This window comes from Protopterus annectens, chromosome 1.part1 (assembly GCF_019279795.1).
Source record: "Protopterus annectens isolate FY-2018-M chromosome 1.part1, PAN1.0, whole genome shotgun sequence".
NCBI classification, from domain to species: domain Eukaryota; kingdom Metazoa; phylum Chordata; order Ceratodontiformes; family Protopteridae; genus Protopterus; species Protopterus annectens.
In genome coordinates this window covers 1,885,607,890-1,885,624,882 of record NC_056726.1, presented here as the reverse complement: position 1 = coordinate 1,885,624,882, position 16,993 = coordinate 1,885,607,890, and the positions used below count along the sequence as shown (strand labels likewise).

Genomic DNA, 16,993 nt, shown 5'->3' with positions numbered 1-16,993 from the left:
GTTCCCAGAAAGGACAAAGCCTGGAGACCCATTCTGGACCTTTCTTCTCTGAACGCTTACCTGAATATTCCGAAATTCAAAATGTTGACACTACAGCAGCTTCTTCCCATGCTGGGCAAGAAAGCTTGGCTCGTGACTTTGGACCTCAAAGAGGCATACCTGCATGTCCCTATCAGACAAAACTGCAGAAGATACCTCAGATTTCTAGCAGGTTCAATGCACTACCAATTCTCTCCACTGCCCTTTGGCTTATCTACTGCTCCCAGGGTCTTCACAAAGTGCCTGGCACCAGAATTGCATTTTGCAGGCAAAAAGGAATTCAAATTTACCCATACCTGGACGACTGCCTAATCCAAGCAGAGAGCAAGGACATTCTTCTAAAGCATTTGGCATACGTAAAAAAAGTGAAGTTGCCTGGGGTACACAGTAAACTAAAAGAAATCAAAACTAGTGCCCTCACAACAGATAATATTCCTGGGTGCCAGCTTAAACACAACGGCCCAGATGGCTTATCTCACGCCAGACAAGCAAGGACAACTGACTCAGTATTTTCATTTAATGGCAACAAACACCCAACTCCCTGCAAGAAAAATTCTGCAGGCCTTGGGCTACATGGCATCTTGCATACTACTAATTCCATATGCCAGATTGCATATGAGGAAAGTACAATGGTACCTAAAGAGTGTATGGTCTCAACACTGTCAAAATTTGGAAACCGTTATACCTCTTATTCCTTGCCTACAACAGGAGTTTCAATGGTGGGTTCAAGCTTGTCACCTCAACAAGGGACAGCCTTTTACTCAACCCACAGCCAGGCAGACACTGACAACAGATGCATCGGATTACGCCTGGGGAGCACACATGGCAGGGAAATGTATTCAGGGCGAGTGGCCCGCAGAACAAAGACATCTCCACATCAATCAAAAAGAGATGCTAGCTGTACAAAATACAATTATATCTTTCAAAGACCTGCTACATCCAGGACAACTACTACTAAAGACAGACAACACCACAGTTATGTGGTACATAAGCAAGGGGGCACACACTCCTACCCCCTCTGCAGACAAGCCATGAACTTGTGGAACACAGCTTTAAACTACCAAGTTCATCTGCAGGCACAATTCCTGCCAGGAGAGAAAAACACACTGGCAAACGACCTAAGCAGAAACATCATGGATCCTCACGAATGGCAATTGAGTCCACAAATATTCAGAATGATAGCACAAAAATGGGGAAACCAGACATAAATCGGTTTGCATCCCCAATGAACTGCCAACTACAGAAATTCTGCACAAGGAGCTACCATCCACAAGCATGGAAAGTGGATGCCCTCTCATTCAGCTGGAAAAAACTACAAGTATACGCTGTCCCTCCTTTACCTCTCCTTCCAAAGGTACTCATAAAAGCCAGGCAGGAAAAGCCAAAGATGATCCTGATTGCACCAGACTGGCTACGCCAGCACTGGTACCCAATCTTAAAGAACTTAGCACAAGAACCACCCTGGATTTTGCCTCAAATCCCACAGCTGTTGACACAACACAACAATCAGATACTTCACAGCCAGCTAAAGAGATTAAATCTAGCTGCATGGAAAATTCCTTAACCAAGCAAGCATTGCCTCTCTCCAAAGCTGTTATGGATGTCATTCTGGAGGCCAGAAGGCCTAGCACCAGGAAAGCCTACTTGGATAAATGGAAGAGATTCTGTGCCTGGAACCAAGCACACAGCCTTGATCCTCTTGTCCCAAACATACCTCCGATACTTCAATACTTAACTGAGATGCTGGCCACAGGCCTCTCCTTCTCATCTATCAAGATTCATGCCTCAGCCATTTCTGCTCATTACAACATGGATCCACCAATTTTTTCAAATCCTTTGCTCAAACAGTACCTCAGAGGGGCTAAAAACATGAGACCGCCCCATAGAGCACCTACACCAACTTGGGACCTCAACTTTGTTTTGGAAAAATTAACTTTACCTCCTTTTGAGCCAGCTAACACAGCAGAATTAAAATACATCTCTTGGAAGACTGCTCTGCTACTGGCAATAACATCAGCAAGAAGAGTTTCAGAATTACAGGCACTAATGGCAGTGGAACCTTTCCTCATCTTCCACCAGGACAGGGTGTCCTTAAGAACTAACCCTATGTTTATGCCAAAGGTAGTATCAAGTGTGGCTCTAAACTAAACTATTCACTTGCCAACTTTTTATCCAAAACCACAGAACAAAGGGGAGAGACTACTACATTCCTTGGACATTCACAGACAGTTACGCTTCTACTTGGACAAAACCAAAGCTTTCAGAAAATCTGAGCAATTATTGGTAGCATACGCTGCAGGAGCACAAGGAAAAGCCATTTCAAAGCAGACTATTTCAAAATGGATAGCTCACTGTATACGTTTTTATTGTACCCACCATGGGAAACCTGTACCTAGCAGCATTAGATCTCACTCCATCAGGGCAACAGCCACTTCAACTGCCTACCTCAGAGGAGTGCCTACCAAGGATATTTTAGAAGCAGTAACATGGAGTTCTGTACATACCTTCACCAAACATTACCATTTGCCTTTATATTCCAAATCCAGCACTGGCTTTGCCACTGCTGTGCTGCAGGGCCTTATAGCCACCCTTAATGCCTTATAGATCCATCCTCCCTACCTCAGCTTTGGGATTCCACCCAAGTGTAATGACTGCAGCAGTGTCGCACGATGAACATAGTACAGTTTTGTACCTACCATAAATGTAGATGTTCGAGTGTAGACACTGCTGCAGTCCAGGTTACCCTCCCTCCTTCCCCTCTTACTTTCTGGTACGTACCTAGGTTTTCTACCCTTATTTCCTGAAGGGAGTATTTGCTGGTAATTAAAAATGGTTGTTTGCTTTTCTATTATGTATTCTACTAGCAATTTGCAAGGCCTACCTATTTGGGGGCACCTGACATCTGGGGCAAGAAAAACTGAAGACAATGGCATTGGCTGCATCTTATATCCCCCTGGTGCACTGACGTCAGGGAAGAAGCGACAGCAACCAACGCCGGACCAAGACTTTGGAACTCAGGCCGACTGGGGAACCGCTTGACGGCAGGATAACCCAAGTGTAATGACTGCAGCAGTGTCTACACTCGAACATCTACATTTATGGTAGGTACAAAACTGTACTTTCTGTCTCTGCAGTTGAAGTCCAGTTTTGTCTTAGCTGTTTGTCTTGCCATAGTACATTATCTTGATTAACAATATATCCAGAAAGGGAGGAGGAGAGATCACTTTTTATACATCCTGCGAGTTTGTCACTCCTTTCTGACCTCTTGACACCTTAGCGTTCGAGAAGCAGAATAGTATATAGTTTCATGTATCAGCTCAGTGGTTTTATGTGTTTTGGCACTTTTTAGACTGTGCTGAAGACAGATACTCAGTTTAGATGTTGGACAAGATGTTTAGCAGATGGGGTCCTGTGTTTCAAACTCATGCAGCATGTCTGTTTCTGAATATTCCAGAGGACTCTGTACTAGGAAAGCAAACCTTAATTGTATGTCTTTTGTTGAAGACAGGACACATCTTTTAAATGGTATGGCTTCATGCTGTCTATTTTCAATATTTTTGTTCTATCCCATTACATAACATGACATAATATGCCAGGAAAACAGCAAGGTCAGGACACAGTAACAAAGGCACTATGCACACAACACTCAGTGGTATCAACAATAGCAAATGCAGAAGAACTGTTTTCTCTTTCCTTTTTTTAGTATTGACTATATATTTATTTCAGGTAATTAACACTTTTGGATTGGGCAACAGACAGTGCCATGAAAATTAAATATATTGGACTGGACACAAGCACTTTCTTTATATAAAATCAGACACACAAAAAAATATAGGCATAGAAGACTTGAGTGAGCACCACCCATAGAAAAGTTAGGTTGCAGCATGTTTGGAAATTACCAGGATTACATTTTGGTTATGTTTCTGAGCTTCTGAAGGCAAATTCTTCTGCAAAGCACTGGAGTACTAGAGATTTAATATTCTTGGCATAGTTCTTCCCAACCTAGCCACTGCCTGTACCTCATACCTAATACCAATGAAGTACCTACACAGGGACGATCGCAGCTTCACAATGAACCGAAAGGACAGCGTGAGCGGCGCTCACCACGCACACAAGGTGACTTTCCCATATGTACTACAGCAGTTGATCTAAAATCATTTTTAGAAAAGGAATTTGTTATGCATTCACCGGACATACATTCAGAGGAGAACAAAGCAGAAAATCCTTGTTATAAGGATAGTCTGGACTTATTATATTTCTATTTAGATAAATTTGAAAGGTTAGGCTGTGACAATGTTTATTTAAAAAAATGTATTGACAGGGAATAGTCCCCAAAGGTTTACGTATTGTCAAATACCCAAATAGGGTGGAAGAGGGTTCTACTTTTCACAAAGAGCTCATTAACATCTTTGACAAATGTGGCCTGGACATTGTCAGAGCCATTATAGCAGAAAATGATAGGATAAGATCTCATCTTATCACTAAAATTAATAAAGTTAATTCTAACATTACTAGCGACCTTATGTTTTCAGTCCAAGCAGAGAAAATTGTGTATAATAGTATTTTTAACAATATAGAAAAAGAATGTGTCATTAACATGAAAAGAAAAGCCCTCAAGCTTGAGAGGGATATTAAAGCTTATAGTACAGGGACAGCATATCCTAAACCTAAATTATACAACACCTATAAAAGGGAAGACGAGGGTGTTATTTCAGATAATGACAATGTTGGGGTAGAAAATGATGGTGATTTTAACAACCCTAACGAAGTTGATAGTACTAGTGACATCCCTTTAGAATATATTCCCCCTCTGAGGAGGTCGGATCGATTACGGAACAGGACAGTGGTACGCTATCAATACCCACTGTATCCCCACAGGGGGAACTACAGGAACTAAATGGGGGGGTGGATGTAATTAAACAAGATGGACATGTTTTTGAGCTGAACCAATATAAAATTTTTAACTATAGTTCTGTTGAAGTTACCAAAGAATTTTTTGAATTATTTATTAAAGGTTTTAAGTTTATTCCTATTAGAAAGGTCAGCATACCTAGAGCTATAGTTGACCTAAAATTGTTTTTAAGGAAACAAAATTTAAGTCTAATATTTGATGGCAAGGTGAATGTTAATAGTACCATTCAAACAGAACTAAAAAAGAAAAGTGTTTTCAACCCCCCACTACACCCCCAGTTAAGAAATTTTGAGAAAGTTATGGAAAGTGAAATAAGGAATTCAGTGAGGTGCCACCATGTTTTTTCTAATTTAACTAAAGAACAACTTATTTTACTAGACAGTTTGAAGAGAAATAAGAACCTAAGAATTATGCAACCTGACAAAGGGGGAGGTGTGGTTTTAATGGATGCCATTTCATATGAATCTAGGATGAAGGAAAGTCTGTATAACACTTATAATTATACTAAAGCTTCCATCAATGAGGTTAACATCTCCAAAGCTAAGATTAATGTGATCCTTAATGATTTATTACTCGAGGGTTCCATTGATTTGGATACCTATCACTTTCTTTCTACTCAGAATCCAAGAGTTCCATCTGTATTTGGTATCCCAAAGGTACATAAGAACCAGGATGATCCACCCTTAAGATTAATTGTTGCCTCAGAAGGTTCTATTACCACTCCTTTAGCAAAATTTATTGACACAAAATTAAAAGATTTATCATACTGTGGAATAAATACCTTGAAAGATTCATGGGATTTTTTAAGACAAGTTAAAAAACAAATGTTTTGCAACCAAATAATTTTTATTACTTTGGATATTGTTGATCTGTTTGGATCCATACCCCATGATGTCGGATTATTATGGCTAGAGGAAAGCATGATACACCACAGATGCATAACGCCAGACATTTTTAAAACATGTCTTATTTTAATGGAAATAGTTTTAAAGAATAATTTCATGTTTTATCAGGGTGAATTTTTCAGACAAGAAAAAGGAGTGGCTATGGGGGCTAAGTGTTCCCCCACATATGCAAATATTATTTTATCATGGTGGGAAATTTTATTCATTAATGAATGTGAATTTGCGAACTGTTGGGTGTTATATAAGCGCTTTTTAGATGATATAGTGATTTTTGAATGGATACTATTGACAGATTTTATGAATTTTTACAATATATTAAAAGTACTACCAATTTTTTAGATTTTACATATACAATTAATATGGACGAATGCATTTATTTAGATGTTTTATTAATAAAAAGCAATGACCATTTTGTCTCTAAGGTTTATAGAAAACCTACTTTTTCAAATTCATACCTGCATTTTTCTAGTGGGCATCCCTTCAGTCAGAAAAGGAACATACTAAAGGGACAACTCATAAGGACAAGCAGGATGACTTCTGATGAAAGTGATTTTTATTCTGACAGTCAATTTGTTATGAACATGTTCAAGGACAGGGGATACCCCAATTATTTAATAAAAGAAATTTACAATGTGGTAATAGAGGGCAGAAAGGAGAGATTTGCCCCTATACTGGGACAAGAATTTCCATATACTAATACACCCCCAAGTGAAAACAAGAATTTTTCTAAAGCATATATAATGGACTACACAGGTGACACAGTATTATTAAAAAACATTATTACCAAAGAGTGGGAAAAGTTTAGAAATTTTACTGACCTTGAACTTATAAAAAATCAACCTTTGAATTTTATATACAGAAGAGACATGAATCTAAAAAATATCTTTGAATTTGGGGGCAGCAAGGGGTGTGATAGTGAGTCACACAGAACAGGAACATACAAATGTGGATCATGTTCCCAATGCCAATACATACACACTGGAGTTAACATTATTATTCCGAGTAGAAACAAAACTATAACATCATCCAAATTTGCCAATTGCAATACGACAGGGGTAGTTTATCTGCATACATGCCACTCCTGTTTTTCGTTTTATGTGGGAAAAACTGAAAGAAAACTTAAATCAAGAATATATGAACATTACTATGAAATGAAGAAAAATAAAATGAACAATGCTTTGTATAGGCATTCTCAGGTTTGCAAGGAATCAGTCTTTCGATTCTTTGTATTAGAAATTGTTCCAAAAGAAATCAGGGGTGGCATGTGGGAAACAAAACTTGAATACAGAGAGTTATATTGGCAAATTATTCTGGAAGCTACTAAGGAGCCAGGCTTAAATGAAATGCTCTCAATAACCCCAGTTCTTAAATTAAGGGCTGCCAAATTATAAATTTTAATTCTTATTTTGTCCACTTGATGGCAGTATTTTGATTACAAGTTTACAGAATTTATTATATTCCCTTGTATATACACATTTTATAACACTATATTTTTGCAATATTTTTAATATGTTTATAATAAAATATTTTTTAACAAGAAATATTTAGTTTAACATTCAACTATCAACATATCCTTACATATTGTATAGAACATTTTGAAGAGCCATGGAAATATATATTTTTTTCAGGGCAAGTTTTACAGATTGTTTAAATTACTTGATTGATAATTAACATGATTCTATTATTCAATTTTGTAGGGTATAAAAGATGGGTGGTTCTTGTGATGTATGTAATTGATTTTGTGTTTGGTATCTGATGAAGATATTCGAAAACGCATTTTGTTGGTCACAAGCGTTACCTTCTAAGCTCAGCAGTTTCTTTGGATTATTTCTGACATTGTGTATGCTACAGGGTCTCATACTCTGATTTGGTCCCCAGAGTGAACCTTGTTTGGTTTTACCCTCCCTCCTTCCCCTCTTACTTTCTGGTACGTACCTAGGTTTTCTACCCTTATTTCCTGAAGGGAGTATTTGCTGGTAATTAAAAATGGTTGGTTGCTTTTCTATTATGTATTCTACTAGCAATTTGCAAGGCCTACCTATTTGGGGGCACCTGACATCTGGGGCAAGAAAAACTGAAGACAATGGCATTGGCTGCATCTTATATCCCCCTGGTGCACTGACGTCAGGGAAGAAGCGACAGCAACCAACGCCGGACCAAGACTTTGGAACTCAGACCGACTGGGGAACCGCTTGACGGCAGGATAACCCAAGTGTAATGACTGCAGCAGTGTCTACACTCGAACATCTACATTTATGGTAGGTACAAAACTGTACTTTCTGTCTCTGCAGTTGAAGTCCAGTTTTGTCTTAGCTGTTTGTCTTGCCATAGTACATTATCTTGATTAACAATATATCCAGAAAGGGAGGAGGAGATCACTTTTATACATCCTGCGAGTTTGTCACTCCTTTCTGACCTCTTGACACCTTAGCGTTAGAAGCAGAATAGTATATAGTTTCATGTATCAGCTCAGTGGTTTTATGTGTTTTGGCACTTTTTAGACTGTGCTGAAGACAGATACTCAGTTTAGATGTTGGACAAGATGTTTAGCAGATGGGGTCCTGTGTTTCAAACTCATGCAGCATGTCTGTTTCTGAATATTCCAGAGGACTCTGTACTAGGAAAGCAAACCTTAATTGTATGTCTTTTGTTGAAGACAGGACACATCTTTTAAATGGTATGGCTTCATGCTGTCTATTTTCAATATTTTTGTTCTATCCCATTACATAACATGACATAATATGCCAGGAAAACAGCAAGGTCAGGACACAGTAACAAAGGCACTATGCACACAACACTCAGTGGTATCAACAATAGCAAATGCAGAAGAACTATTTTCTCTTTCCTTTTTTTAGTATTGACTATATATTTATTTCAGGTAATTAACACTTTTGGATTGGGCAACAGACAGTGCCATGAAAATTAAATATATTGGACTGGACACAACCACTTTCTTTATATAAAATCAGACACAGAAAATAATATAGGCATAGAAGACTTGAGTGAGCACCACCCATAGAAAAGTTAGGTTGCAGCATGTTTGGGAATTACCAGGATTACATTTTGGTTCTGTTTCTGAGCTTCTGAAGGCAAATTCTTCTGCAAAGCACTGGAGTACTAGAGATTTAATATTCTTGGCATAGTTCTTCCCAACCTAGCCACTGCCTGTACCTCACCCTACATCTCCTGATTCCTTTTTAAATCTGACCACAGATCATTTTCTCTGTTAGGCCTGGTGGTACCACTCAACCATCACATAAGACAATCCTCTCAGATTCTTCCAGGGAAAAGCTCCTTCAGCTTGTAGAAGACCTAGCCAAAATACTCAACAATCCCCCACAAAGGAGACCAACTAAGATGACTGCTGCATTCATCTCTAAATTTTACTAGTACCTAAACAGCTGAATATAAAAAGTCAGTACCCATCCACCCTAAATATAATAGTAAATTCAAGAATAAACCTCTGTGGTAGATCTGTATTAAAAAGGTGGATTAACAAAATAAAGGAAAATAATGAAAAGCTGTAAGAAATCCTTATCACCCCACCACAAGATCACACTGAAACTCTCCTATTTTCTAAATCAATAGAAAATTATCACCAGGGACTAATGGATGTTCTTTGTGTTTCACTGTTGCAGTCCTGACTTGTGGGATTTCCTACTGTGGAAGCTCTTGGCTGGCCCGACTACCAAAGTACAAATCTCCTTCCTCCTAAGGCTGGCAGACGTCCTTCCCTGACATCAGTTTGCTTGGGTCTAAAGGGAGCCAGCCAACACCATGACATCGGTCTGTTCTTATAGGTTCATAGGTTCATACTAGGCTATCTGCCCTAGGGCATTTACAAGCCTAGCCAGAGTGTGTTTGGCTTTCGCCACCCATTTTAAATGAATTTTGCTATGCCCTTTTTCGAGGTTAGTATACTGTGCCTCTAACAGTGAGACAGTAGTGATACCCGGGGTAAACCTACGATCTCCCATCCACTCATCAAGATTCCTCTTGAAGAGAGTCAGAGGGACTCTGCCTAACCCGGACTGGGATTTTATTCCAGAGTGAAGGGAGCCTCTGGGTTATGAATCTGTCCCTCCAGCATGTCCTATTTATTTCAGTGCTGAGGTTCAAGTCTCGGCGTGTAGCTCGATGGGATTTGGATTTTCTGAGGTGCAGCATGTCCATTAATTCCGGGTTGGACATGGCTTTATACGTCAGGCACAGATCGCCTCTCAGCAGGCGGTATGTCACTGAGTAGAGCTGGAGATGTTCTTCATCTCACATTGCTGCAGTCATAACCTGTGGGTAGTCCGCTGTCCTCGGTCGGCCCGAATACCAAAGTGTTAGGCTGGCGTCGGTCATGGTCGCTCAGATCTGACGTCAGTACGCCATGGTATTAAAGCGCATGACCGACGTCATATCCTCAGTCTTTCTTGCCGCATGGTCCGTAGCAGAAGCAGCGTTTGCAAGTGCCGTTCGGCGTTCTGAAATTTTCGTATTCTGAGTTTCAGACCAAAAACCAAGTTGGGCTAAGTACCCCGTTGGGGAATATTTTTGTTTTTTCTTGCCTCAGTTAATTCCGGATGTCAGAAAAAGTGAATAATTATATTTCTTGTGGGAAACAGATACCGCATAGGGATTACCACTCTCTGTATTCCTTGTTTCGGGCCTGAGCACGGCGTGAGGTGTCACTTTGTGCTAGATTTAATAAGCGCACCATTAAGCGTAGGTTAGATTGCTAGGCTTGTCTTGAAGCGGTGTAATTACAATATGCCGTCGGATCCTCCGGCGCCGCTACCGCTAAGAAGCGCAAGGAAAAATCGTTAAAGTCCAAACAGGATGAGTCGTCCGTTCGGACGCCGGTTCTTAGAAACTACGGTGGAATCTGTGGATCCAGCCGAGGTTTCAGCTGAGTCTCAGGGGAGCCGTTAATTTTACAAGATGTGGCCTCTCAGGAGTCGGGTCAGGCTGAGGGGCCTCTCAGGTTGCTGTACTCCTTCTTTGCATAAGGTGGTTAGGCCTTCCCCTTCTGTCTCTAAGGTACCCTCCAAGGTCAGGCCTGGTTTGTCTTCCTCTGGTGTCAGTCCTAGTTCTGCAGGTTCTGTACCTAAAAAACACATGCTAAAAATGGCAGAAGATTTGATTTCCTTAATCAGGGTTTCTATGCCCCCTCCAGATAAGAGGCCTAGGGTGGAGCCAGAGGTGGAAAGTTTGGAACATGCTTCAGATTACTCAGAGTCTTGGGCTGAAGACATTCAGGATTTTCCTACTTATTCTGATTCAGACGCAGAGGATTCCAGTCCTTCTGCTTCTCCTCCAGAGGATTTTTCTTTTTCAGGAACCCTGCATTCTATGAGGGAGCATTTTAAATGGGAAGGTCAGGATTTCTCAGATTCCGAAAGAGGCTTAGGGAATTTTGTTTTACCACAACATCGGCCCTTGGCTATACCTCCTGTTTTGGATGTTGTTCAGGATGTTTTCTCTGAGGCTTCCCTTAATCCAGACTCTTTGCCTCCTGCCAGTTAAACCAGATAGGTATTACAGAGTGCCAGAGGCTCATAAATATCTGTATAAGAGCCCAAGGGCTGACCCAGAAACTATTAGCCAGGGACCTAAGGGTGTCAGGGCTTCTGTTGTGAAGAATCCAGTTCCTATGGATAAAGATTCTAGAGCTTTGGATAGGTGGGGTAAAAGTGTATACCTCTTCCACTCTAGCAATGAGGGCTTTGCATTGCCGATTTCATATGTTGAAGTACCAGAATTTTCTCCTTACTCAGTTAAAATCTAAGGTAGATGCTTTGGCAGAGGGCATAGAGTGTAAGGAATTACAGGATTTGGTTCATGCCTCTGATCAGGTGGGTAAGCATTCTTTGCAGTGTGGTTTCGATGCTTTACAGGCTTCTTCCAGGGTGGCTGCCACTGGATCAGTTATTCGTAGGCACGCCTGGCTTAAGGATCAGAACTTGTCAGAGCATGTTAAAGCTCGAATTTTGGATGCTCCTCTGCAGTCTGAAGTTTTGATTGGTTCTCCTGTGGAGTCAGTCTTAAAGAAAATGGAAGACAAAGCTAAGTCTATGCAGACTGTTAAGGATTTTTTGCAGGTGCAGCCCCCTAAGTTTAGCAGAAATTGGCCTACTAAGGGATGGGCTTACCCTTCTTCTGATTTACAGTTTAGGGGCAGATCTAGACGTGGTAGGGGCAGAGCTCAGGGTTCTTTCAGGCCTAGAACGTGGAGTTCCCCTGCACAATCTACAGGTGAGGGCAGGGGCCAGTCCTTTCGTAAACAGACCCAATGACCTGCATCTTCAGCTGCCAGATCCTGCCTGTCTGGCAGCTCCTCTGGGAGGAAAGTTGGCACTCTTCAGGCAAAACTGGCTTTTAGTCACCCAGGACCAAATGGGTGTTGGACATTATAGACCGAGGCTACAAGTTTTATTTCCACACATTGCCTCCTTTCAAAGGCATGCCAGACGTTCCTCCTCAGCAAAGGGTGGAGGCTCATAAACAGATTTCTTTACTTCTTCAAATGGGGGCTATACAGCAGGTCCCTCTGTCAGAAGTGGGCCTAGGATTTTATTCTCGCCTGTTTCTTGTACCAAAGAAAGGAAACACTTGGAGGCCAATTTTGGATTTATCTATCCTCAACACATACCTGGACATTCCAAAATTCAAAATGTTGGCGTTGCAACAACTTCTGCCTCTGTTGGGCAAAGATCACTGGATGGTAACTCTGGATCTCAAAGAGGCTTATCTTCATATTCCTATCAGGCCCAGTTGCAGGAGATTCCTGCGTTTTCGGGCTGGGACTTTACATTATCAGTTCTCTGCATTGCCCTTTGGCTTATCTGCTGCCCAGGGTGTTCACAAAGGTTCTGGCTCCGGTGATAGCCTTCTTAAGGTTAAGAGGAATACAAATTTATCCTTATTTGGACGATTGCCTGATTCTTGCTCAAGACAAAAACAAGCTACTTCACCATCTACAGTATGTTATGGCAGTGTTAAGGTGCCTAGGGTATTCTGTGAACGAAACAAAGTCCAGTCTAGTACCCTCTCAGGAAATGTGCTTTCTGGGTGTGAGACTGAATACAGCCTCCCAGATGGCTTTTTTGACCCCGGACAAGCAAAGAAATCTTACACTTTACTTCCAACAATTGTCTCTACGGTCCAGGCTGACTGCAAGGACAGTCCTTCAAGCCTTGGGGTTCATGGCATCTTGTATTCTGGTGCTTCCCAATGCCAAACTGCATATGAGGAAGCTACAATGGTATCTCAAAAGTGTATGGACGCAACACTGCCACGATCTGGACACTGTCATTCAGATAATACCTTGCATTCAAAAGGAATTTTTGTGGTGGGCTCAGGAATGTCACCTAAACAAGGGACTCTCTGTGACCCGACCAGAGGCGAGTCGGATCTTAACGACAGATGCCTCAGACAAGGCTTGGGGAGCACACCTCAATGGAAAATGGGTTCAAGACACGTGGCCTGCCAGACTTCAATATTTACATATCAACTTGAAGGAGATGTTAGCAGTCCAATTTGCATTGATGGCTTTCAAGGATCTACTTCACCCAGGACAAGTGTTGATTCAAACAGACAACACAACTGTCATGTGGTACATCAACAAGCAAGGGGGAACCCATTCGTACCCTCTTTGCAGGCAAGCTATGATTTTGTGGGAGACTGCTCTCAGTTTACACCTCATTCTTCAGGCAAGGTTTCTGCCAGGAGCACAGAACTCCTTAGCAGATGTTTTGAGCAGACAGATGGTGGATCCCCACGAGTGGAAGTTGGATCCTCATGTATTTTGACAGTTGACAGTGATATGGGGGACTCCAGACATAGATCTGTTCGCTTCTCCACTAAATTTCCAGTTGCCAAAGTTTTGCACAAAGATGTTTCATCCAACAGCTTGGAAAGTGGATGCTCTATCATTCAGTTGGAGCAATCTTCACGTCTATGCCTTTCCTCCTCTGCCTCTCCTTCCCAAGGTGCTCTTGAAGGTCAGACAGGACAAGCCCTCCATGATTCTAATAGCTCCAGATTGGCCTCGGCAGCACTGGTACCCTCTGCTGAGGAGTTTAGTACGGGAACCAACGATACCGGTTGAGGAAGGAAATAGCTTATCCGAATTGCAAACTAGCAAAAAATGTTCACAATTTGTGCACACCAGTAAATGCAAAAAATGACACACTAAGGCAGCAATAGCGTAATAAACTTTACTTGGTAACCGCTTTCGTCAAAGACTTCATCAGAATACATATTAAAACCACCAACACTGTTTAAATAGCGTTAATGTTAATTAACATCCAATCATTTAATTAATATAATTAACATCTTAAAAAAATATTACTTAAAAAGTTTCAATTCAGCATTCTTATCAATAGTTAACTTATTGTTTTTTAAAAAACATTTTATGTTTATGGTATCATTTAAGCCTGGTGGCCTATCAGATTTTAACCTTATTTGCCATAGGGTCTCTCTTTGTTCGACATAATTTTTAAAATCACCCCCTCTCAAATCGGGTTGGCAAACTTCTATCACTGTGAATAAAATTTTTTTAAAATTATGACAAACCAAGGAGTGTTTAAATAAGGCATTGGTCTCATCTTTACTTTTTATGCTATAAAGGTGTTCACGAATTCTTGTCTTCAAACATCTAGTTGTCATACCCACATAAAATGAGGTACAACTACTACAAAAACCAATGTATATAACTCCCTTGGTATTACAATTAATATACTGGGGTACTTGAAAAGTCCTATCCATAGTTGCTATTGTTATACATGGTCCCTGCAAAATAAATCTACACATGTTACATTGAAAACAGGGGAACATACCTTTCGTTTTGATTTTGTTACAGTCTAAGACTTTGTTGTTATTTTCTAAGGCTTTTTTAATGTTATGGGTGTTTCTTAAAACGAAATTAGGTTGCCCCCCCACTATTTTACTAACATCAAGGTTACCTTGTAAAATTCTCCAATTTTTCTTTAATATTTGTTGGATTTTAATACTGTCAACAGTCATATCTAAAGAACAAACTACTTTACTGTGTGCTAGGTTATTCTTAGAATATATCAAAGAAATAGGGTTGACCATGTTTGCTGATGATTGCAAGATGAGCACTGTTATTCGCTCATTCACTGATGCTAAATAGTCCAGCAAATCAGGAATATGTACATATCCTGTGTATTGAAAATAGTCTCAAGCTAAATGCAAAAAGTGTAGCATAGTAATGTTCAGCAAAAAATAAATAAATCTGCTCCCTTCTCATATGTTATAAATGGTACTCCTCCAGACAGATCACAAAGACATGGGTACTTATGGAGACAGTTCTGTCTTATTCGATCATGTTTCGGCCATAGAAAGGAAATTCATCTAGCTGGCCCATTAACTTTCCAAGGGAATATCTTCAAAATACAGAGAAGACATCCTACCCCTGTACTATTCAGTTATCACGCGCATCATTAAATACAGTTTCTGCTTAGTATATAATCAAATCCTAGCATAGTGTTGAACTGGTAAGACCCCCTCGATTTTTAACCCAGTAGATTAAAGGTATTAAATCCTTCAACTGTCATGATAGTTCAGCACAACTGTCATACTCCGTAGTCTACTTTTTTGCTTGTAGGTGAACTGTGAGTCACTTTTTGAGCCCTGGAATATGCAGTCCTATTGACCTCATGTTTCTTTGCAAAACTAGTGGCTCTATAAACACACAAACTATGGACCTAAATTTACACTAACAAATAAACAGGACTAGCTGGAGGGATATTTTCCTAACTCTTTCCCAGCTTATGGAATAAGTTGCCACTGCAGGTCAAGTTAAGTACTACTTTGGCTACCTTTAACATCAGCCTTGACAACTGGATGATTTGGCACAAATGTCTAGCAGGGATATCGAGTACAGCCCTGCTCAGTTTGAGAGGTGAGTACTAGAAGGTGTTTGTAAATGGTGGCAAGAACTTTTAAGTGCATCTGCTTACGGTGGCCATGACTGCTTGCCTAGTATTGTTCTTGTGCTGGCTTCTGTGCATAGCAAGAGGGAAAATGTGGGAGCCTGCATAATGAAGTAAAATTACTGACAGCTGTTTAGTCTTAAACTCATTTTTAGCAGTGATTTGTGTGCCTGAGGTAGATTGTAATATCAGGTCTTAGTCTTTTATGTGAAATTCTTTTGCTACGTAAGTGATAGCTAATGATTTTGTTTGTTTGCCTAGGGACTGTTTCATATCTTGATTCATTAAAGAAAATGGAATATTGACCCTGGTTTTTCCCTAGGGTTGGAGCTTTGTGGTCATTATCCCACTTATTCTTGGTGTCAAACTCCAAGGGTGCTGCATAACTAAATATGGAAAATATTGTGAGGTTTGCTTTGAGACTAATGATCACGGGATTCTGTCCCACCCTTTATTAGCACTTCCCAGTTATCATAATGAGGTGGGTTTTGTCAGTTTTATAAACACCATAATAATAAAGTAACGCTGTTAATATGCCTTTGTTTTTAAACAGATTCCAGCCAGCTCAATGAGATGATTTCTAGGCTGTGTGACCTGTTTCGTGCAAAGAAGCTCTCTGCTCCCCTGCATACTGAAGTCCCATTTAAAGAGTTCAAGATAGCCCTCGAGGCATCCATGAAGCCATTTGTTTCTTGCAAACAAATACTTAAAATGTAATGAGACAGCTTCACAACCATAAAAGTGAGAGATGATGTTGATAACTGAAGTAACAATTCCATTATCTTTAACAGAATTAATATAAAACTATGTGATGCTTAATAAATTAGATTATATTTTTTGTTCTAGCTGTTATTGATTTTTATTTCATTTTTCTTCTTAGTGGTACAGCAAGGATTTGTTTCTGTTATGATGGACTAATCACTACTTAACCTGGAAGAATGACATCGCTGATGAAGTCCAAACGGATAGGAGTGCAGTTCTAATGAGCATGTGTCATTGCCAGATATTTTATTTTGTTTTTAGTTTGTGTGCTAACAAGATTAGTGATCTCATCCAAGTGGACCCATTTCAGCCACAGCCTTGAATTAAAATAATACAGAGAAAGTAGTTTTACACAAAAGATTCTGTTCAAAGTCATCAAGGTACATCGAGCAACACACAGCTTGGTCAAAAGTATTAAAAGTAGTTGC

At 40.2% G+C, this 16,993-nt stretch overlaps 1 protein-coding gene across 2 annotated transcripts in view; it reads left to right on the top strand.

Moving 5' to 3' along the window:
* The window catches only part of MECR (mitochondrial trans-2-enoyl-CoA reductase), a 638,102-nt gene extending 621,454 nt beyond the window's left edge, over positions 1–16,648 (top strand). For both annotated transcript variants that reach the window (XM_044085055.1, XM_044085046.1), the window contains one exon: positions 16,357–16,648. In XM_044085055.1, the coding sequence (XP_043940990.1) occupies positions 16,357–16,520 (164 nt within the window). In that variant the 3' untranslated portion in view covers positions 16,521–16,648. The remainder of the gene's footprint in view (positions 1–16,356) is intronic.
* Positions 16,649–16,993: the final 345 nt, after the last annotated feature.